The sequence below is a fragment of the Neopelma chrysocephalum genome, unplaced genomic scaffold, assembly GCF_003984885.1.
Source record: "Neopelma chrysocephalum unplaced genomic scaffold, ASM398488v2 Primary Assembly neopelma1_24, whole genome shotgun sequence".
Classification (NCBI taxonomy): domain Eukaryota; kingdom Metazoa; phylum Chordata; class Aves; order Passeriformes; family Pipridae; genus Neopelma; species Neopelma chrysocephalum.
In genome coordinates this window covers 11,142,525-11,166,812 of record NW_020897693.1, presented here as the reverse complement: position 1 = coordinate 11,166,812, position 24,288 = coordinate 11,142,525, and the positions used below count along the sequence as shown (strand labels likewise).

The window sequence follows — 24,288 nt, the reverse complement described above, 5'->3', positions numbered from 1 at the left end:
GCCCACAAGCTTCTCTCATATACAGTAAAAGACCATCAAGGGCGAGCAGCCAAAGGAGGGAAAAAAATCAGAGAAGTACAAAGGTAGTTCAAGGCTTAAAGGGATTTATTGCTTTACTGCTCATTTATGACGAGGTGGTATAAGATGTTAGGCAGCAACCCCACCCGCTCCGGCTGGAGGGACAGAAAGCCGCGGCCCCTCCAGCTGGGAGTGACATCAGCGCTCCCACCCTCGGGTGCCGCCGAGGAGGGACCGTAAGGCAGGTGCTGACGTTTCCCGAAACGGGAAAACATTTCTTTCCAATGCCAAAACTACCAAAGAAACTCAGCTCGGAAGCACTGCGTGTGGACGCTATTTTTGTTCCTGTCGCTTTACCTTTTTGTTCAGCATTTTCTCCCGAGCTACGAGAGACCAGTTTATCACGCGGGCATGAACCAGCCCTCACACATGATAACTAAAAGTGACTGGGTAACTTTCGGTACGGGGCAGATTTTAAATAAGCATATTGTTCATTGCCGCCATCCACTTCGCACCGCAAGGGGGTTTCCCGCATATTTCGGTGGCACGTCACGGGGCGAACGGCGCTGGCACGCTGTGCACCCTGGCTGCGGGGGTGCCGGCTGCATCCAGCACGGCATAACCGCAGGCACAGCGGCTGAACTCCACCGCACGGCGCACCGCACTGCCCCTTCCCTTTCCCCTCTTCCCCCGTCCCCTCAGCGCTCCCCTCGGACTCAGCCCCCGCCCCGCGGGCGAGCGTCTCGTGCTCCCCTCGCGCGCGCAACCGATCGCAGGCGCCCGGAGGAGCCTCGAGCCGGGCGCGCGCGCGCTCCCCCCGCCTTTCCCCACCCACCCCCCGCTAGGAGGGCGGAGCCGAGGGCCGGCTCCAGCCACTCAGGGGCAAGCGGGAGGGAAGCGTGAGGCGCGAGCGGGCCCGCGTGCCCAGCCGCCCTATAAAAAGGGGGGCCGGGCACGAGCGCGGGGCTCACTCGCCGCCGGCGCCGACGGTGGAGGGACGCGCGCGAGCCGCTGCTGCCCCCACCCGCCGCCCCAACGGCCGCCGCGCCATGAAAACGAAGTTCTGCAACGGCGACGCCGACCCGTCCCCGCTCGGGCTCCTCCTCGGCCGTGGGTCCGCCGCGGCCGGGCAGCCGCCCTCGCCGCTGGCTCATCCCGACCCCGAGGGGAAGGACCCCGCTGCGGCGGGCAGAAGCGGCGGCGCCTCGACCCCGCCCCCGGCGCTGCCGCCGCCGCCCGAGGAAGAGTCGCCGCCGCTCGACCCCCAGACGCAGCGCCGGGCGTATCTGTGGTGCAAGGAGTTCCTGCCGGGGGCCTGGCGAGGGCTCCGGGAGGAGCAGCTGCACATCAGCCCCATCAGGTCAGCGCGGGGGGGCGGGCGGTACCGGGGGGCGGAGCACCCCCGGCGCGGGGGGCGAGGGGCTCTCACTTTTATTTCGTTTTATTTCTTAAAATCCCTCCTGAATTCGGCTCTGTGGGCGGAGGGCAGCGAGCTGGCTTCCACACCCCCGTGCCGGAGCGGGTGGCGGTGCGGGGGAGGCGGTGGCTGCTGCTGCATCGCGACAGCCCCGTGTCGGCCCCGCGCCGGGGGAGGAGCCCCGGGCCGCGGCGGTGGAAGGGATGGAGCCGGCACGAACCGCTGCACCGCGACCGCAGCGCCCTGCCGGGGGAAAAGGGCCCCTCTGGCCCGGCCCCGGCTGCTCCGGATGGAGCAGTCAGCAGGTGAACGCGATGTATCGATGATGTGAGTCATCTTCTAGCGCACATAGTAGCGAGTGCTCGTGACTCAGCACGTTGGCAGCAGAAATATGTAAATTGGGGATGTTCTAGAAGCCATATGATGTAATGTGTTTGAGATTCTTGCCTCTTTATTTTATTTTAACTAAACCGGAGTTAGTTCAGAGTTTCCTGTTTGCACACCTTCTTCCCCTGAGTTTGCTTTCCTAGTGTTTCCACTTTTGTTCATATACGAAATATACACACATCTACCCTTGTTAGCTAAGGAATCATAAAATTTGACAGAGCCCTGATGTATAAAAGTACGATCAAAATCCCATCCTGCTCCTTTCTAAATGCGTTTTAAAAGCCTTATTAAAAATGGCAACTCATTGAAAGCCAGTGCAGGTAGTATTAGTATTTCTAGACCATTTCTTCCTGACATGATCATAAGGAGTTTATGACAGGAGAGGATTTTTAGAAGACTGATATAGTTCCTGAACAGACTAGTCTGATATATGTGTAGTTTGACTGGCTTAAGTTTTTGTCTGTATTAATGTGTACTGCTGACTTTGGTATTTATTTTCTAAAACCTCATGTTTTAGCACAGTTACCTTTGCATTTCTTGAGAACTTCCCTTCTAAGACACCACTTCAAAATGGCTTGGTGGTTTCCAGATTGGGAAGAAGAGAAGGTGGGCTGAAACTTAAGACCATAAACTTAAACTGCCATGCTAATTGGCAGTTACATTTTTTTGGCAAAAGTCTTCCCACCACTTTCATCCACAGAAAATGCATCATATTGGTTTGCTGATTCTAGTTTCACTGAAGTCAAGCACTCAGTGTGCATTTTCCAATGTGTCCATCAGTATTGCTGTCTTGAGTGCAAAATTGCATTCGTGAACAGCTGCCAGGTACTTGGTATCATAGGATGAAGGGGTGCAGTTTGTATTGTTGGAGAGCAAAGAAAGATTCACATCTAATCAGAATGCAAGTACATAAGCACATCTACTGCTGTGGCTTGGGGTAGCTTTGAATACAGGTGACCCTGTTGGAAGGGCTTCCCTTTGGAGTAATTTGTAGCAGTAAACTAACTGGTAGCTTTATCTGTGTGAGTGAGATGTGCCCTTTTGACCCTTAAACAAGCTGTTGAGTCTACTGACCTTTCAGGAGAACAATGCCTTTTATTACACTCCTGTATGGATTTCCTTGATTAGAGGTACCTTTTGAAGTCTTAAGTGCATAAAACTATAGGGAAACTTCTGTTTAATGGAGTTCAGCCTCAGTAAGACACTCCTGTTTGTCTCGTCTGGTATAAAAAAGTGTTTCTGGGCTTTCATGTGCTCTGTGCAGGCTGAGCATGTGTTTAAATAATGTAACTATACAGGTTTTTGAGCTTTAGTCCAGTATTTTTTTGTAAAGTAGGTTTCAGTGTGTTTAGTTTTTCTATTTAAATATTGATGTTTTCACCAAAGTTTTCATCAATTTTAGAAAAGGTGGCATATGTTTTTTCAAAAAAATCTGTTTAGCACAGTTCAGATGAAGCCAGAAGTTAGTATAACCAACCAATGTTCAGATTGCATCTGAATAGCTGGCTTTGCTCTTTGTTTGGTATCCTTTCCATCTGTCTCTTGGGTTTTTTTCTAGCTGTTCACCTTCATGGTTCAAAGTTACTTCATATCTCTTGTCTCTAAACATCCTTTTTTTTGGATGCCTGCCAAGCCACCTGGTTCTCTTCTGTCTCCTTTCTTAAGCATGTTGTGCAGCTGCTGTTCTACCCTGTTTTCTTGAGATTTCTTTTTTCCTTCTCAATCACTGACTTTGGATATGTAGGCCAGCCCTTGTCTCCTTGGTAGCCTTTTTCTTCAGAAAGTCTTTACTACTTGCCCATTGTGCTGGAAGAGAACACAGAAGAACATTTGAAAAAGCATTGAGGGGAATATCAGGTTTGGATTAAGAACTGCATTTTAGCCACTGTATTTTGGATCTGCCGTGGATTCTTGGAATCCAAGCACACTGCAAGGTAATACTAAATACTTATTTTGAGTGATTAGGAAAAAACTGTGTTAGGTTGTGAAGGTCACAGGGTGACAAATTCTAGAGTAGAATCCGTAGCGGTAAACTATGTAGCATGCTGTAAGTAAAGTTACTTTTTAAACTACGTGCTACCTCATCCCTTTACTGCTAGCTACTCTGGATTGTATCTGGTTTTGAAAGCTTTTTCTTTAATGGCGAGACAGACAAGACTTTTCAGTAGAGCTGATTTGCATTTCTATTTTGCAAGTAAACCAAAAGTTTCAGTACTTTTTTCCTCTTATAGGAGAGGAAGAAGTTATAGGTAAAATCTCTTGCAGAAGAGAAATTTGAGAACTTCATTAATGAACATACTGATAATGAAAAGAACGTGGAATGTCAATGCAGTAAAGAAAATGTGAGTTGAGTAGATAGGTGTTTTTAGTGAGCTACTAGAACATCAAGAAGCTTAGTTTCTCCAATCTATCTAGACTGAAACCCATAAGGAACAAATGCTGTTGCCTTTTCTTTAGAAATACTGTTATAAAACTAATTATATGAAAAGCTGGCATATTTGTGTAACACCTGTGTGATTGAAGCACAGATCTCCCTAGTTTGTGTCTATCTTGATAAATATGAGCAACTTGTTTAAAATAAAGAACTTTAATTGTAAATTTCAAAATTGAAAGTGTGTCCCTAAGAACAACAGCGTAAGACTTTTATCAGCAATGCTGTAGCGCAGGTATTCAGGTTAAATCTTTACAGTTGAACTTTGTAGCTGCTATCCCAGTGATACCAGCTCTTAATTCAAACTTTTGTATTCACAGCATGGTTTTAAATTTATTCTGCCATTGTTTTGCTTGTGCAGCCAAGTATATTTGACAAGACTCCATCACTGAAAATAATTTACAGAATTCTACATCTTAGTTACTCGTTACATTTTCACATCAGTTCATTCATAGCTTGAGCTGTGATTTGGATCAATAGATCTTGATGGTGAACTATACATTAAGCATGAAGCTGCCATTTTTTTTATCTGAGACATATATGTTATGAGTTATCGGTACTGTTAGAAAACTGTTTTTCCTGTTAGAGTAGACCAGTTAATTGTGCCAAAAGGTATGTGCACCTCTAATTTGTTGAAAATGAAACATGTATGCTCATGCAAGTTACCTGATAAATGTATTTTTCTCCTTTTAGAGGTGGCCTCAGCAACATGCTGTTTCAGTGCTCACTACCTGATACCATTGAGACAGTTGCAGATGAACCACGGAAAGTTCTCCTGCGCTTATACGGTGCAATCCTGCAGATGGTGAGTACATAGAGTGCTTTGGGAGTGGGAGGGTTTCTGTAGCTTCACTGTAATATCTTTGGAGATCTACATTTGTGACACACTATGCAACTTTATCCTTTGGGGAATGTGTTTTACTGGGCGGGGGGGGGTAGATTGCTAGCTAAAAGCAATTTTCTTTAAGGTTTATTATTGTCTAGAACTTACACTCCTTTCTACACAGGTCCTGGCTGGCAAGTGTTAACTGAAGGCTCATTTGCTGTCTGTTTGAGCAGTAATGTTTTGTTTATGCTGTTAAGTTTGGACTGCCGTGTTTCAGAAAAGTTTGCTTCTGTACAGAATGTAGGACTTTGACATAACTAGCAAGATTGCAAGAGACTAAACTGCTTAATTTTAATCTTGGTAGCACTTATGAATCTCAGAGATTAGTTGAAGGTTTTGTCAAGCTTGTACAGTACTCAAGTATTTTATTAGATCTCATGGGTAGTTGTGTTGCTGGAAAACTTGATCTAGTGTTAAAATAAGAATGAAGAGTGAACATCAGTACTGTACAGTCATCTCACTCCAAAACATGCTTTCCTAAATGTGTGATATGCCTCATAGCTGGCACAGAAGCTTAAACAGATGTTTGTGGAACTCTTCTAATGTTACTTTTATTTGGTTAGTAAACTGTAAATAATACTGAAATTTGTCAAACCTTAAGAGAAGTGGTTGGCAAATCTGTTTCAAATACTAAGGTTTAAAAGCAAGAATATTTTGTAAAGGTGATCTCTTCTAAAGCTTACAGACTGTTACTGTAGGACTGTACAGCAGATCTTCTTACCCATCTCTGCTAGACATATATTGCAAATAAGTAATCATAATGTAAGTGTTTAATGTTATGAAAAATTGCAGCTTCATAACATGACATTTGTATGTTGGCAATTGTTTCTATTTGACTTAGAGGGTCTGGTTTTATTATCCATTAATTTTATATCTTCCAGTACTCGGTCACTTGCTTTGCGCAACTGATCCAATATCTGCAGGAGATTGACTGTTCCTGAAATTTCAGCCCATTCTTCCTGCTTCTGCTGTCTTGACCAAACTTATTAAAAGTTTCATTGGATAGTGTTACTTTACTGACTTTAAAGTCCTCCTTTATTATGTTATGTGAGTTATTAACTTTCCTGTGGTAGCAAACTTTACCAGAAATATGTAAAATATTCCAGTGGTTTGAAATAGCATGAAATGCTTGGCTACACCACTGTATGTGTGTTGAGAAAGTTAAACAAGAAAAGTGTGTAAAAGTTAATGAATTTAAGCTTAAATAGTTTTTAGTTTAGGAGAAACCAAAAGCAGAGTGAAAAAAATGGTGGTGAGAGACTTTGTTTTCCAAATGATTTCTAGGATTGATACTAAGGTTGGGGGTTTTTTTCAGGATTATTAATGTTTTTAATGTAATGCTGGCTTAATATGTAGAATGCTTGAATAGGAGCATGGGCTGTAAAACTTGTAGTAGTAGAGCTTCTGTTGCCCAAGAGCTGTGAAGAAATGTGGCCTTTCCCTTGTATTTCAAAGGAAAAGTGGACTCTAGAATTTGGTTGTCCTCCTCTTCCCTCAGGGTGTTTAACTTGGCTTTTCTGTGCCCCTATGCACTAAAGAAATCAAAATTAATTTTTGGGCTCTAAAATCAGAACTAATTTGGTTTGAAAATTGAAAGTGTGTTCATAACTTTCTAACCTTTCTACTCTTGGTGTTGAAGGATCTTTTGAGATGTCTAACTTCCTTTATTTCCATAGTGGCAGTGAAATGACTGCTCTTGTTGGTGCAGTTCACTAAAGGTTAAGTAAGCAGAGAAAGTCCCAAGGTAAAACTTTCAGATTGCATTGAGGTTCACAATTTTTGTCAACAAACATTTGTCTCTTCCAGCCCCTCTACCTTAAATGCAAGTTAAAATATAAGCAAACTGTTTTATTGGGATATTTTGAAAACCTCACATAGGATTCCTATGAGTTTCTGGGTGGCATAAGCAGAATGTTATGACAAACCTGTTAAGAGGGAGTAATTTGATATTTTTTAGTAAAGTTACTGAAGTTAAAAACCCTATAGAAATTAAGGGACACCGCTTAAGTAAGTTGAGTTTTGAGACCTTATACTAAAATCACAACTTAATTCTCAATGACTTAATTGTAACTGCCACTGGGTATTAGTAGTTACCACTTGTTTGTTTGAGCCTTTGTAGCATGTTTTAACTCTTGTCCACTTTACTTTCTGTTGAAATTGGAGCATAAAACAGTGATATCAGCTCTCATTCCTTACTGTAAATACCGTATATTTATAGCAACCTGCACCAAATTCTTGTATGTACAGAAGACAGGTTTAAGTTAAAATTTTGAATACAAGTGAAAAATGGATACCTGATTACTAACTTCAGAATGAATGATACTGGCGCCATAATTCTTTGAGCCACCTTTTAAAGGAACCTTTTTTGCAGTTTGAAAATAGCTCCAGTTTGCTTATTATGACTCTTGGAAGACACAAATGTCAGTACATGAAACTCATCCAATATAAACCATGCCAGCTGGCCAAAGCTGCCACATAGGGAAGGCTTTGTGCCTTCCTCTGTCATAGCTGATATGTTTAAACCAATTTTTTGTGTGCATGACTGTTCTGGGGGGAGTTGGGGGGTGATGAAGTGAGCTGGCTTGGCCATTATTATGAATGGTCGCACTGGCATGGACGTTCATAAATCAAGGACTTCTCTTGAGTGTATCCTTGAGCAGAACTTTTCTTTTTTAAGACAAGTATTGTACTTGTGACAGGTTAAAGTACTAACCACATTAAAACTCAAATGTTTGAGGCACAATGCAGATATGTCCTACATTGAAAAAAGGGAAATGTCTTACTCTGCTTCACTTATTCTTGCTCCAGCTTAGTTACTAAATTTAAAGGGGAGCACTGAAAGTAAAACTCCTTGTGATAAAATGTCTTTCTGTTGGTTGTATTAGTGTTAACAACTGAAATAAAAGGTTCTCCATCAATATGCCATTTAATGTCCAGACTTTAAAATTGGACTTCATATGCAGATCACTAGAGTTTCTACTTAAATTAAGAATAACATCTTAGAAATGCTGATAGGATTTCAACATAAGATAGCAAAACCAAAAAAAAGCTCAAACTAAGGTGAATTTTTTTTTTAAAGTTCACCTAGCAAAAGGTAACTTGGGGATTGATTCCCATTCTTTTACACATGTCAAAAGAACCTCGAACTCTGATTCACTGGGGCTCTGTTACTTTGCAACAGCCAAAACAAAATCTTGTGTATAAATGAGAAAAACAAACCAGTATACCTAATGTTACTTTCTGATCTCTCAATTTCTATGTGAGCAGATGCAAAATAAGTATAAATGGTTGCCACTGTTCTGTGGTAAATCTTTTCCATACCTGCCTTGCTGCCTTTTATTTTGTGTAACTAAATAAAATGCAGACTGCTGTGTAACTGTAATTATCAACGTCTTCTGTGGTTGTTGGTGTCCATGTCTGTTTGTAGCATGGAGTAACTACAAATCCCTGGCACTGGCAGACGGCTTGAAAGAAACCAAGCACCTCTTACGGGGATATATTTGTGTTGGGTGGAGTTAAGGGTGTTCTGGGGGTAATGTACCACTTTAGTTGTATATGCATGTGTTCTCTGCTGCAGGCTTGCCCATGCGATCGTGCCTAGAGCACTCTGGTTTCCAGGTGACAGACACGATTCACGGTATAGTATGAGATCTCTGAAGTTGGAGCATTCTCTACAGCTTTCATTTTCTTTAGTACTGGATTTCGTTGTTTAAAAATAAGCCTTAAGTAGCACCAGCTACTACTGTCTGCATCTGAATGTTTACAGCAATAACAGAATATCAAAAAACTGCTACTTCCTTTTCTCTGCTCCCTCATAAGAGAATGGTGGCTTGAAATGAAGAGGATTAGAGATGTCTTTGTGGCTTTTGTAGAGCTTGAACTGGGAATTCTTCACATGCTAGATTTTAGGACTTCAGCAAATTAGTGTCATTTCCTTCAGGTCTGACAGGGATAGATGATCAGCTGCAGATCCTTAGAAGGAGACATAATTATTGCTGAATCTAAATCTGGTTTTGTTCTTGTACACTGAAATTCAAAGTGATGTCTTCTAACAGCTTCTAGAAAAGTTTCCCCTGCACAGGTCACCTCTAACCCCTGAGGCAGTTCCTTGTAATGTTATAATTTCTTGAGATTTGAATTCTTAGGGATTTGTCTAAATCAAGGTATTGCAGTATTTTGATGTACTGAAAATTAAAGCTGAGTAAACTCAGAAAAATTGAGTTATAATGTTAAATTTGTGAGCAGAGCTAAAAGTTATTTGAGGAAAAAAACAAATGCAAGTTCCTTCTCTATACAGAATTCTCTGGCCAAGCGTCATTTGGGATTTTTGATACAGATCTTATCTTCCAGCTACAAGAGAAATTAATTAGGGGCTTCAGGGAGAACATGTTGAACTCAATTTTCTGTGTCAAACTGCCAGATGCATAAACACTGTCTGGTCATCTTCTGATCACAGATCAATGTACACTGTCCTCTAGGATTTTGATCTTGTATCCTGCATTAAAATCAATTTACATGATCACAAATTAGACTCTAAAAACTTCTGTTGCATATATTTGTTCACCGTTACTGAAAGTGTAGTTAGCTTTCTCAGTCTACTTTGAGAATAAACATTCCCACAATAAAAGAAGCGCTGACAAATATTTAAAGAAATCTTGAAGCTACAGAACACATGTCCATTTCTAATTTACAGAAAAGCTGAAGTTTGCATTGGTTTAGCCAAGAACAAGCGAGCTAAGTAGGTTGATCAAATGCCTCATCATAATAGATGTTTTGCTTTGAACCACTGTTCTCATAGGTGATTGTGCAATCAGGAAACAATCAAATTCTACTACTTTAATATCTGTTAAACTTAGTTTAACCAAACTCTTCTATTACATAAAATTGCATCCTGCTTACTTAATTCTCCTTGACCATATGTACTGGAGACTTCCCTAACTTTAGGCTAATTACACATGGCCACGTGTGAAGACTGATCCTCTCCAAGCTCCCATTCATATTTGCAAGTTATTTACAAATTCATATTCATTCTCTTCTGGACACTAGTGCTCCATGCTGAGGGAACAGAAAAGAGGAAGGGGTGCTGCAGAAGTCTCCTCTTGTGATGACTCTGCAATACACAGCCCTGTCTCTTTCCAATGGCACAGTGGCTGCCATTAGGCTCTCTCCAACACTAATTTGAGGTGGACTCTTGGAACTGGCTAGCTCTTTATGCACTATGACTTCTGGAAAGCAGATGCCAGTTCAGGTTCTAGGGAAAAGTCTAATCTGCTTATCTTCTGATGAACTGAACCATTCTGAGAGCACCATTTATCAGGAAAGACTCCTGGATGGTGAGTAACCTTCTGACTGCTCAAGAAAAATCTGTGAGTGGTATTGATGTAGGACATGCTTGTTCAGAGAAGCCCTCTGTAAATGACCTTAATGCTATTAAGTAGTTACGCATTTAGCTGTAGTGAATATGTTTGGACTTCATTAATTTCCTTGAAAGGAATATAAAGTAATAGTAGTTTCCATATTGTTTTGTTTTAAACTTATTTTATTAGTGTTATGGGAAGTACTTGCTGAAAGACCATCGATTCATGTTAACTATCCTTCTTCTATAGCTTCTGAGATACTGTAACTGCATAGCTTGTATAAATCATTAGCTTGTTGTATTGTACTTAAGGCAGCTGGTGTTGCTTAACTGTATTCTACTAAGTTCATATTTCCACCCTTGTTTTGGACATGTTAGAGCTTTGGAACAGAAAGGTATGCACATGGTTCTGTGAATGAAATGTTTGTGTTCAGAAGGTGGAGATGCAGGCTGCCTTTATGGGCCTCTACAGCTAGTCTGGTTTAAACAGTCAATGGTGGAATTGCAACATAAATAGCAGCCACAAACTGTCACTAATTCTAAGCAGATATTTGCTTTCTCTTCTCCTTACCTTCAAGCCCTTTAAAGGACAAGGTTTTTAATACATCTTGAATTTTAAATATGCAGCTCTATTAAAAGCATGTGCCATTGAGGGTTCAGTTGCTGATGGTATGGTTTAATACCCTGAAACTGCTTTATAATGACTGTTAACAACCCTATCACAATACTTTATGCATGGAATTTGTTTAAAGTTTTGCTAGTATACTGCAGTTCTCAGTGAGACACCTCTAACTTACATGGGCAATTCATTTGCAGAAAAATCTTGCATTTGCACGGCCAGTGGTACATTGGACGTATAGCCTAGACAGTGTGCTCTTAATAAGGAAATTCTAGTCACAAAAAATTTGGAAAGTAAGACAACAGGAATAAGTAGATGCTTTGTAGCCTTCATAACATGCCTCTTTTTAATAGTCCTAAGGCTTGTATGTAATCTCTGTAATGTGTCTCAAGTGCTTTGGCTGGAAGAATATCATCCCAGATGTCATGCAGAGGGACTTCATTTTCTCTTAATTAAAAATGTTTCTCTAAGTTTATGGTACATTGAAATCTCATTTTGGTAGACTGGGAAGCAATAAAAACCTACCTGAAAATCAAGTATTTATACGTGGCTTGGTCTCAGTGGCACATCCTTTTGAAAGGTTTTGGAATTGTTGAAATAGTGTGCTGGTCAGAGGTCAGATGGATACTAGTGCTGTAGCTGTCACAGATCCAAGACAGTGTTGAGACTTCTAGTTAATTGTAGCTGGCACTTCTACTCCCTTTGTTCTGGTGGTTGCAGGTTAATCATGTTAAATTTCATCTTCTCATTGTGTTTGCTTTTTCTCATCCATAGAGGTCCTGTGATAAAGGAGAGTCTGTACAGCCTCAGAAAGAAAATGACTTACAAGTGAGTAATTAAATTTGCTTATTTTACGGAATTTTATATGTTATAGGGAAATGTAGTGATCCTGCTTGTTTTAAACCAGTAGTTACTCTACCTGGTTGTAGAAACTATAAAAAGTTTCTGGACTGTTTCTAGAAACTGTAAAAAGTAATAAAGAAATTTATTCACTTGTAAAAGTAATATTATGATGTGAATGTCTGGACATAGTTTGTAAAGATTTAAGCATTCCACATCATGAAGAAACAGCCCCCAATCCTACCCTAAATTCAAACATTGGTATCAGTACTGCTATTTCTAGTATTAGACTCTTCCTTCTTTAGTAGATGAAGATCAGTACTCTGCTTGACCTATTCCTTATTTTCTAATATATCAGTGAACTCCTCTGAGGAAAGTAAATGGAGCAGGAGAGAACTTGCTCTTGAATATGAAGTGTTTCTGATTAGCACTGTGCTTGGATCATCTGTGTTCTGCAAACTTTAAAGGTCTTGCATTTGGAACTATTTCTGGTCATGAAGCATAGTGTTTAGCTGAGTGTAACTTTTCATAACGTCATCTTAATAGGATTTGGTAATGTAGATTTCTACCCTGGCAGTATTTTTTCAGTAAGGGATGCAGCATGTTAGCCAGATGCCTTGCTTGTTATGTACTATTGGTTTTCAGCTCTGTAATGATTTTGGCAGTGACTAGGGAAAAGTACATTTTACTCAATTGATAAGTGCTGCTTTTCTCCCCTTGTATATTTTGCCTTATGGGAATACCATCTGAAACAGTTTAAGCATTTGGATTTTTCTTTCCTAGTGAGTTGAAACTGGTTTTAAATTTTTTGTTGTTGAATGACTGCTTTTGAAGTTTTGTTGAACTTTCAGTTTAGTTTACTGGAACAGCTTCAATCAGTTGAACCAAAACTGAACTGAAAAATGTACTGGTTTGATACCTCAGTTTTCTTCAGTGATGAAAAGTGGAGGCGGCTTGATTTCTCCCTCACCCTGATTCTGTAAAAAAAAAATTCTTTAAATTTTATAAAGAAAACAAAAACCCAAACAAGCCCCATGCTGGTGCCAGAAGTTCACAGAAATTTTGCAGTATGGGAAACAAGGTTTTGAACTTCAGAACAGTCTTCATCTGTTGCCTGAAAATAGTGATTCTCTGCTGGTAGGTTGTTTTCTGCTGTTAGTTTTGTAGTGCTAAAACTTCACTGTTGAATCAGTGTTGTCAAGAATTACTGTCAGAATGAGTTTGTTAATCTTCCTATGCCTAGGTAGAAATTGTGTCCTGCTTGGATATCCTTTAGAGAGAATGAAATCCTCTGGGTTCACTAGAATTGTAGCTATTCTGAGCTGCCTAGTGTGTGACAAATGTGAGTAGATGTTGGCTAGTCTTCTGTCAGATCATAAGGTCTTTTAATAGGGATTATCTAAGTTTTACCTTGGTTTTGCTATAGTTAGGGGTAATTTTCCTCAGAATATGACTATTTTGTGTATTTTATAGTGAACTTGTTGAAGCAGGATTAAAGCAGAAGCTTCAGTTCCAACTGAATTGTAGAAAGACTTGATTTCTCCTTGCCTGAATGGGAGTTGCATACTGGAAGAGTCTTGTAAAGAGTGTTTATAGTTCGTAGGTTTAAAATGCAACATTCATCTCTAAATATTCATTTAAAAATGTGAGTGGTCAGATCTTCTCTAAAAGCTTGTTTTAAATACAAGTGCTTATGAATGCATCTCTTTGAAACTGATCAAAGTTGAGAACTTCAGAGCTGTCTTGGCAGCATAAGTGTATTGCAAAGTGTTTGAAGGCATTGAGGTACATATTTACTTGATTACAATGCTTGATCTTTTAAAAAGTTGTCAGGTGAACATTTATATGGGGAGTTAGATACCTAGATTTGTTCAGTGTCCATATGAGGTATGCTATAGAATTTTCTATGTCCTTCAGTAGTTTATTTCCACACCTATGCTTGACAATAATGTATGGAGTGGAGACTTGGTAAAAGGTCCATCAGGTATTATAAGGCAGGAACCTTTGTGCCTGAGATTACATAGATGGTATTATTCCAGAGCTCTAACAGGACTTGTTCTCAAGTGATTCTTCTGTTACAGTAGAGGCAGCCCTTCTGGTACTCTAAACTTTTTTAAGACTAAGGTATCAGAGCTTTCAAACTTGAATATTCTTACACTGCTGTTTTAGATAATATTTGCCTGTACTTTTTAATATTGAAGTAGCTCTGTCAGTATTTCTGGTTGTCACTTCTGATGCATGAAGGGACGTCTTAATGAATAATATTTTTTGTACTTGCTGTTATCCAAGAACCATGAGTTGGTTTTTCAGTAAGATGTGAAAACAAGGAACTGACACCTTAATGGGAACAGACTTTTAAAACCCTCTGGCGTTAAACCAGGCACAGACAAAGTCAGTATTGGTTAATAATGGAGTGGACATTCAGTAACTTGTATCTAATTTGTTTTTTGGTGCTTGGCATTAGGTTTCAGAATTGAACAGAAAAGTTCAGATCTGGTGGTGGGGGCATGTGAAATGACTAAAAACATATTTTATTGTGTTAGTGGATAATGCATTTGTTGCTTTGAGGAGTTGAAATGAAAAAATGGTGGAGAACAGATGCAATACAGTCATATGCAAATTGTCTTAAACTTTCAGTGATGAGAACATAGTTACATGAAACTTTACTACACTTCCATATGAAATCCTAGAATTTCTTGAAGATGTCAGAATAAGGTGTGGGTCAATAATAAAAATTTATCAACAGTACTTCCTGGAGCGTACTCAAGGGTGGATCTTCTATAGACTTATTTACTGTCTGATACTGCATTGACTACAATAATGCAAAAGGCTCTGAGAGCTTTCTTAAATTTGTGCTCTTAATTCTTATACTTTGAAGTGTCATGGGTCAGACTTTTGAGATGAGTTGCTCAGAAATAGGCAGAGGCTTAGCAGATCACTAGGGTTTGAGTACAGCTGGATTCTGGTGAACATAATTGCTAGAAGTAGTGATTTATAATGTGGCTTCTGTGTTTACTTACAGATAATCTTGCCTATCAAGAAAGTTATACTTCAGTGATTTAAACTGTATTTTGAGACATTTCATACTTCTATTAATTTTTAAACATTCATATTAAAAAGCTGTCTGCATGTGATTGTTTACATGTGGACCAAGTTTATTGGCATAAGGAAAACTTTGGAGAAAAGTTATTGAAACTTAGGTATGTTGGCAGTAGAAAAGGAATAATGTTTATTCATACACGTGGTCCTTGGGAGTTTCAATTACTCTCTTAAAAAAAATAAAATAGGGAATACCTAAAATGTGCTTAATGGAATCCGAAGTCATTCTTCAAAATGAAAAATTTAGTTCAGTCATTCACTTTATTCACTTGTGTTGTTAAAATGTCCTGTTGTAAGACCGTGATCTTTAGTTGTTAAAATAGTTAATGCAGGATAATATTTGTAGTTCCTGTACTTCAGTAGGATAAACTCCTTCAGGAAATGAATTTGCAGAGTTCCACAGGTTAGGGAGGAGAGGATGTTTTGATTTTTGCCATTTTCCTTTGACCTGACCCACCAACAGTACCTGTACAGATTTTCCTCCCCAACTTTAAACTTGAAAGCAAAATGCTTGTGTTGCTCCCATGCTGACTAAAAGTTATTAGTCAAGGAACTTTGGCTAGTAAAATGTTGAGTCTTCTTTTTAAAGCTAGCCCTAAAATGTCTCACTTCATAGCAGTTTAGCTATTGTGTACACCCAAGTTAATTTCCATGCAAGCACCAACTAATGCTTTAATTTTTTTGATAGGGGGCAGAAACCATGGTTCTGGAAAGTGTTATGTTTGCCATTCTTGCAGAGAGAGCGCTTGGCCCAAAGCTGTATGGAATCTTTCCACAAGGGCGACTGGAGGAATTCATTCCCGTAAGTCCTGTTCATAATTAGTTAGTGGGCTGCTGGTAGCTGTTTTAATTAGTCATGACAAGAAGGTCGCTGGACTGCCCAGAAAAGCAGAGATGTGGGAATGGAATACTTGGCAGCTTGTAGTAATTGCTGGCTGTAATTTGATACAGTTATAGTGGGTGTTGGAGAGCCCTGTTATAGCTCTTGCCAGGGAGAGATATCTAAAAACTCTTCAGCTGTAGCAGAGGCTAATAAATGAAGATAAAAAGCCTGTTAGATACCAAACATAGCATGGGAAGCTGTGGAGTCACACTTCCCTCTAACAGCAACAAGAGCAGATGCTTTTGATGTTCTTAAATATTTATACTCATTCTGCTTTGAAGATATTCTTAGTGTGAGATGTGATACTCCCCAGGTCTTGATCTAGATGAGAATTGATTAAGTCATAAGTAAACGAGGCTGGCTAACTCAGCTTTTCCCAAGGCAACAATTTCGTAAATTCATCTGGGACGAAAAAAGTCTATTTCTTGGGTACTGTGCTACTATTTTACACTATATTACATAGAGACTAATGCTAGTGTTTGTAATGAATCACACTTTTGTAATTAATCAATTACCTGTACTTTAAGAATACTGTGTTTTATTACAGAGCAGGAAACTGAGGACTGAAGAACTAAGCTTACCTGACATATCTGCTGAAATAGCTGAGAAGATGGCTAGATTTCATGGCATGAAAATGCCATTTAATAAAGAACCTAAGTGGCTTTTTGGAACAGTGGAAAAGTAAGTTATGCAATACTTTGAGAAAAAAAGTGACCTGTTGTAATGTTGATAAGCAGATCATTCTTCCTGAATTTCCAATAACACAAGCTCTCACTGTACCTAGAAGCTGTTACATGAAGTAACATAGTATGGGAATAATAATGTACTTATTGTCACAAATGCTGTATTATTGTCTGTTTTTTTAACAGGTATCTAAATCAAGTGCTGAGAATTAAATTTACCAATGAATCCAAAACCAGAAAACTGAACAAACTTCTCAGTTACAACCTCCCTGAGGAAATGAAAAGTCTAAGGTAGGCTTATTTTGTTTATCGCTATCTTCCAATTTGCAGTTTCTGTATGGGTTTTTGTATACTTGTTCAAACATATTATACAGTATAACACCCTATATTCATTTTACTTTACAAACTGGGGAGTGTTTTTGGTTCTGTAGCCAACCTGAGTCTCATACGACTACAAATTGATGCAATCAAATTGCTTATCTGACTTGCTGATCAGTGAAGTTAAACTTGATTGTGCTGATGTTTGGCTACTAATTGAGAAAATAGAGTCTTGCTGGGAAGGAGTAGCACTTCAAATTCTTATAACAAAATTCGTCTTCACCTGGAAATGGAACTGAACTTAGTGATTTGTTACTTACAAGATCCTATATTGCTGCTTTCTAGAGCTGTGCTTGAAGCTACTTCATCACCAGTTGTATTTTGCCACAATGACTGTCAAGAAGGTAAGCTGCTAATATTTCAGTCTTGTTCAATGGTGTAATACTGAGCTTTTTCTGGTTACTTGTTTGTTCTCTGACAGGCAGCCGCGTTGTGGAGATGCTGGTCTGGCAGCTGCCCTGGAGAGCAGCCTGTGCTCTCTGGTGTGCTGCAGTAGCAAAGCAAAGTGTATTGGCTTCAGCAACCCTTGAGGATTTTAAAGAGAACTCTGGTATCTAACTAGGTGAAGCCAAGCATGTATACATGCTCTGTTAGCACAGGTCAGTTGATGATGGGAGCCTTGGGTGTTTCTGTTTAGACCATACCTTTCTTTGCTGTCTGCAATATGCATGATCAGGGTAGGATAATACTTCAGGTTTTTTAAAAGATACTGAGAAAGTAAAGTGAGTGGTGAAAATGAAGACTAAGGTAGTTTGACTCAGCAGTTTTCATTTTGCACTGATAAGAAACATTAGGAAAACCTTATCCACCTTTTTTAAGTGCTCTCTGGGACTCATGGAAGGAATAGTAATTTTCCTGAGTCAGTTATTGAAAAAGATGAAGAGGAGGCAGGACTGAAGGTGTTGGGTATGCTGTGTGCTCCCTGTCACCTGTACAGTAGGTAAGCTGGGCTGAGCTGGAAGGATGCTGTACTGGGACTGTATGCTGTTTTGTTCTCAGGGGTCCCAGCCTTGTTAACAAAGGCTGAGGAGTTAACCTGGAAGAGGACTGCCCTGCAGAAGAGACACGTAAGGATAGGCAGCACAAGGGGAAAAAAGCCACTGACTGAGGTCTGAAGAGCTAGCTCAGTAGTGGTGGAGTTTGAGGTCTTATTGCTGATATGGCAAGGTGCAGTACTAGAGGAGTCAGAGCATAATAGGGCTAGGGCAAGCTGTGGAGCCTAAAATTCCAGGGGATTTGGGGGGTGGTAGTTCTGTAAAATACTATGATTGTTCTGTTGGTGCAAGGATATGGCATGGAGAACAGATGTATCTGTGGAGAGGGGTCAAAATATTGCAGAAATCGACCTTACTCTGAATTTGTTTACTAACTGGCACTTGAGAAATGCAGACTTGATGTCTTTCAGATGAATTATAGTGACTATGTAAATTGAAACACAGATAAAGCAATGTCCTGAGTTTTCTGTAGATATTGGTGATGCCACATATTAGAACACCAGAGTGGTCAGACTGTGGCTTTCAGGCTGCTGAAAAGCAATTTCTGTCCCAAGTGTTGTGTGATTAATGATAGTGCTATACAGATATGAGAGATGGTGCAAAATCTATAGATCTCGAGCTGTAGAAAGAAACAATGCAGCAAGGACTGCTAAGGCTGACAGTGCCACCTGAGTTAGTTCTAAGAAACAGGATACTTGGGAGAACAAATCTACCTCTGCCTGTAGAGATGAAAACTTTCTTCTTTCAGCTTTACAAGGTTTATCATATATATCTCACTTTTCAGTGAGCTGGTGAACAGCCATTACGACTTGGCTTTTCTGGTTTGTGGTTTAACTAAACCCAGCTGGCAACTCAACCCTGCAGAGCCTCTCACTTGATCCCTGCAGTGGGATGGAAGAGAGCATTGGAAGGGTAAAAGTGAGAGCTCATGAGTTGAGATAAAGACAGTTTAAATAGGGAAAATGAAAGCCATGCCCACAAGCAAAGCAAAACAAGCAAGTCATTCACTGCTTCCCGTAAACAGGCAGGTGTTCAGGCATCTCCAGGCGAGCTGGGCCCTGTCACCTGTAATGGTGACTTGGGAAGATAAATGCCATGGCTCCAAATGTTCCCCCCTCTTCCTTCTTCCTCTCACTTTGTATACTGAGCATGATGCCATGTGGTTTTGAATATCCCTTTGGTCAGCTGGAGTCAGCTGTTCTGGCTGTCCCCCCTCATAACTCCTTGTGCACCCCCAAGTCCCATTTTGGGGTGGGGTGTGAAGCAGAAAAGACTTGGGCTCTGCATAAGCACTGCTCAGCAGTAGTGAAAACATCCCTGTGTTATCAATGCTGTTTCTGGTACAAATCCAAACATAGCCCCATGCCAGCTACTATGAAGTAAATTAACTACCCCAGCCAAAACCAGCACACCCATAATTCTTCTGTGCACGTATAAGGGATAACTGGGATTAGCTGAACAATGTTTTTTAAAATATACAGTATTGTTTTTCTCTAATTTTCCTGGGACCTTATTGAACATGCAGTATTATCTTAATTTTCAGGTAATATCTTACTTTTGGAAGGCAGAGAGAATTCAGAAGACCAAAAGCTGATGCTCATTGACTTTGAATACAGCAGCTATAATTACCGGTAAATCACTTTATTTTCTATACAGCAGGAAAGTGTATTGCTTTCTACATGCTACAGGGAGACCAAGTGCTGCAGTACTGATTGTCTGTCCATTCTAAATTGTGTTCTGGGCCATTAGTGGTGGTCAGCAAATACAAGTAGTCAAAACAACTCTGGTCCTGATGCTGTTGAGTATAGGCACACAGCAGAGGCAAAGTTGTTGGAACTCCTTGCTTGTCCAGACTAGAGGGCTTGTTTGTGCACAGATGGCTTCTGGCTTGCATGTCAAAATTTCTTTCTAGTGGGAAGCTGAGAAGGGTGTATTGTATGTGTTTGCATGCATATAGGGCAGCTTTGCTTTTGTGGTTTTTCCTTCTGTCCTGTCTAATGGCTTTCTCATCTGTGCGGATGAGTAATCTGAGGTTTTTCACTACATGGTTACACAACATGCTTTTTGTTCTTCCCTCAGTCATCTAGTTAACTGTATTTTAAGGATGATTTAAGTGTGTGAAGTCATTGGGATCATTAAACATTACCATAGCTGGAACATAATGAAACACTGAATTCCAATAATGTAAAAGTAGATATGTGGAATACTTTGTATATGATCTCTTTGCCTGTGATAATGTTAGAGATGTGTCTGACTTCATGCTGAGATGTAGTGCATACTCAAGTATTTTTACTGTCTACATTGGTATGGAATTTGGTAGCAAAGTTTAGTTTTTTCATGTAGATGGTAGTTTTCATTCTTAACTGCCCATCTTAACTAAATGATTTTTATAACTTGCAAAAAAGTTTTATTCTAGTCATCAATTCTCTACCTCCTTCAGCAAAACTGAAGTTCTGAGTAGACTTGTGCTTTTAAACTTGATTTTAGGTTTGCTTAAACAAAAACAGATGGTTAGTTTGCTAATACTGAGGTTCTTTTTCTTTTTCAGAGGATTTGACATTGGAAATCACTTCTGTGAATGGATGTATGATTACTCGTATGAAAAGTACCCATTCTTCAAAGCTAGTGTTCTGAAATATCCTTCAAAGAAACAACAGGTAGACACATAAAACATAATTAATAAAATGCCAGTGACCAGTTTTCAAATCTTAAGTCCTTTTCAATTCTCTTTTGGACTTATTGTGTCCCAAGAACTTTCCTCCGTGACTTCCTTAGATGTAACACTTCCTGTAATCCTGGCTACCTTTGCTTTAATAATCATAGTAACTTAATAGCTATTCAGGATAGACTATTTACTATGTGCCATGTAGCAAACCACCACAAAGAGTCCAGTAGTTGCAGACTGCAACTCTGAAATTAATTTCCAGTAGCAAAATGTTGCCTGTCCTAATATTATGTCTTCTTAAACCAGACTTCCAAGCAATTATTAGAACCACCATTAATATTAAAGTGAACTCCAGCACTCTTCATGTTTGGGAAAAAATAAATGGCAGCATATTGGAAGGTCTGCCTATGTCTGAAAGAAGCAAGTATGTCTTGAGATGCAGAGTTGTAACTCTGTTGTTTACTTGCCTTCTAGCTTCATTTTATCTCCAGTTACCTGTCTGCATTCCATGATGGCTTTGAAAGTCTGAGCAATGAAGAGAAGTCCAAACTAGAAGAAGAAGTTTTGGTAGAAGTTAACAGGTAACTTGTCTTGTACAACTGTATCTCAAGTTTCAGGTCCACTGTGAATCCTATACTGAAAACTACCTCACTGGGTGGAGAAAATTGAGCCAAGAGAGATTGTAAGCTATTTATATGTGGTAAAGAACAATCTGGCTATTGTAATATTTAGATGTGTGATACACAAATACTGGCATAGACAAAATACTACTACATGGGGAAGCTAATGGAATTATTTTTGTCATACTTGAAGAAAAGGTGTGGACATGCCCACATTAGGGAATACTGTTCTAGCAGGACATTGAAATAAGGTGTTGCAACTTAGCTGGGTATCTCAATAAACATAGCCCTGTAATTTCAGGTTTGCCCTTGCATCACACTTCTTCTGGGGTCTGTGGTCTATTATACAAGCAAAGATCTCATCCATTGAGTTTGGTTACCTGGTAAGTTCTTTAATTGTAGTTTCACACAACTAAAAACGCGTAATCTAAACCTGTGGAACATTATCAGAAAGTGAATGAAATGGCCTCTCATAACATCTAATATCTTCTAAGTGGAGTAAAGATTTTAAAAATCCATTTGTTACTAGTTTGTGCTCTTTCCTTAAGAACGTAAAAAACTTCTAAGATTTTAAAAACTTCTTAAATTCTTCCCATTGGTATGTTTAGAGTCTATAGACTTATGTGTCAGGTCTTGCAGTGGGATGATGCCTTGCAGTGGTGCATTCTTCTGCAATAAGGCATTCTGTGCAAGAGGGAAGCTAACATGCAATGAGTGTGAATTTTGAAACTGAGTACTCAAAGTGCACATGAAACAACATATTGATGTTCAATGTGCAACAATATCAATGCCAGGTAGCTGCTTGTACTTGAGAGACTGATCAATCTGACTCTTGATCTGTGTTTGGTGTACTGTAAAATTGATATGACTGTCAGGTACATGGAATATCTTGCAGGAACTGTTGCAGGAGCCAGCCTTTTCAGTGAAGTCCTGACCTTCTTAGTACCTGTTTTTTCTGACATTTGGGTAGCAGTTAATTGTGTTAGAGTTGAAATAAGACTGGAGGAAATTTTAAGAGGCCAGAACACCTCTGGAGAGATTATCATTCCCAAATAGAGCTAATTAATGCATTGAGATGATGGGTTATGAGAGTAACATAGTTAATACTTTCATTATACTTCCCCTTCCCAAAAAGGAAAACTGAGCTGTTTATTGAGTACTAAATGTCCCTTATTTCTCCAGGAATATGCGTTATCCAGATTTGATGCCTACTTTGATCAGAAGAGGAAGCTGAAAGTGTGAATGTGGGAGGAGTGGCCTGTTGGTTACTGTATGAAGAGGGCAGCTGGACAGAACTTTCACTGTGCTTAGGCTACTGTATCTCTAACGAAGGTGTCACTGAATTCCAGTTTCTGGGAATGCAGGTGTACAGTACTGAAGACTATAAAAATGACTTGTTTACAGTTTCGTAAATACTTGGAATGAGACTGGGAGGCAAAAGTAAAATACAACAGTGCAATATCTTTAAATCTTTTCAATCTAGAAGCTATATTATGGGAGAAGCTTACAATTAAGTGTCAATACCACATGCATCAGAGCAAACTTTTACTGTGAGTACTTTTGGGGGGGGTGTTGGCATTATGTTTTGTGTTTGTAAGCAGAACAGCTATAAAAAATGATTCATTCCTCTTCATGAGAAGGAAAAGCGAAGGAGACAACTGCTAAACTGTGAAGTAGGCTTAAAAACTTACTGTGAGGTTAGGTTCAACATGCCCCATGAACACTATCTTCAAAGCTGCTGATAAGTTACACCACTTTAACCAGAAGCAACTAAACACATTGAAGCGCAGAGTGCTTTAAAGTGTTACTGACACATGCATGAATGTTTCTCTTAAGCTAGTGTGCCTGGGAAGTGAAGTATGAATGAGCTTTGAACTGGGCATTCGGAAGGAGTTTGTTTTGAACTGTTCATTCCATGTCCTGCAAGAACATGCTTTAGCCCAGCCTGGTTGTCTCTTAAAATGCTGTGTCCTGCACAGGGGGTTCTGTGGACTGGCAGCACTAGGAAGAGTGCCTTGAATTGCTCTAGCAGCTCCCCAGATAATTGGATTGGCATTGACAATACTGGTAACTGAAGCCTGTCTCTCTTCTTGTGTTGCCACAATATATGGCTGTAAGAAATAGTAGAGCCAAAGACTGGAGAACACTTCAGGAAATTGTTCTGCCCATCCAGTCCTTATGTGGCTTGGGAGGTGCTTCTCTTGCACCTTCAATTCTCATCATGTTCCAGCGATTCAGTAAAGTGGAGCATCTTGTGGGGAACAATAACATGTATATTGAAACTTGAGTATAATCTATGTACATGTCATCTAAAGATTTCTTTAGATTTTTGGGAGCTTGTTTATTTTGAATGTTACTTGTTTGTGCTTTCTAACACACTGTACTATAAATAAACTTCAAAGTCTACACTTTTTGACTTGTATAGCAAATACTGTTCCAAGCAGCTGAAAAATGTGCAGCATTTCATGTACTGTATAGCATAACTTGTAAAAGCTGTCATTTTATTCTCTTGTATAGAGAATCATTTTCCATATGTTCAATTATTAATACTTTATAATAAATATAAAGCACTTAAAAACATTGTTATTGGTATTAAGTCTTTGTTATAGCTGCAGGATAAAATAGGTGCTGTTTCTGGCCTTAATGCTGGAGGTGCTTCCTTGCAAAGGCAGACTGAGATACATTCCACAGCACTGAGCCTGTATCTTCTACTTAAAGGTGTCTCTAGCGTTTATTGTCTGACTGAATACTAATAGAAAGAAAGGTGTTTTAAGCAAGTGACAAAAAGCAGGCTGAACAACAGTTTAGAAGTCTGTAGCTGTAGAGTTGGGAAAAGTTTCAGTTTTAAGCATTTTACTGTATCTGCCCTGTTAACTACCCTCAAAACGAAGGTTAAAGTTACCAGCACATTGAATTTTACTATGAATACTTCATCTGATGTGCAAGTATAATTAGCCAGTAATTTCTCTAGGCTACTGAAGGCTTCATTTAATGTACTGTTACACACAATA

The 24,288-nt window shown here is 39.7% G+C and overlaps 1 protein-coding gene across 1 annotated transcript; it reads left to right on the top strand.

Moving 5' to 3' along the window:
- The first annotated feature begins 994 nt into the window (after nt 1-994).
- Nucleotides 995-23,859, top strand: CHKA (choline kinase alpha). The gene is made up of 12 exons (XM_027703488.1): nt 995-1,378; nt 4,947-5,058; nt 11,889-11,942; nt 15,742-15,855; nt 16,484-16,617; nt 16,806-16,910; nt 17,283-17,341; nt 19,536-19,623; nt 20,541-20,649; nt 21,132-21,238; nt 21,579-21,660; nt 22,460-23,859. The coding sequence occupies exons 1-12, from the start codon at nt 1,068-1,070 to the stop codon at nt 22,517-22,519; spliced, it is 1,335 nt and encodes a 444-aa protein (XP_027559289.1). The 5' UTR covers nt 995-1,067; the 3' UTR covers nt 22,520-23,859.
- The last annotated feature ends 429 nt before the right edge of the window (nt 23,860-24,288 follow it).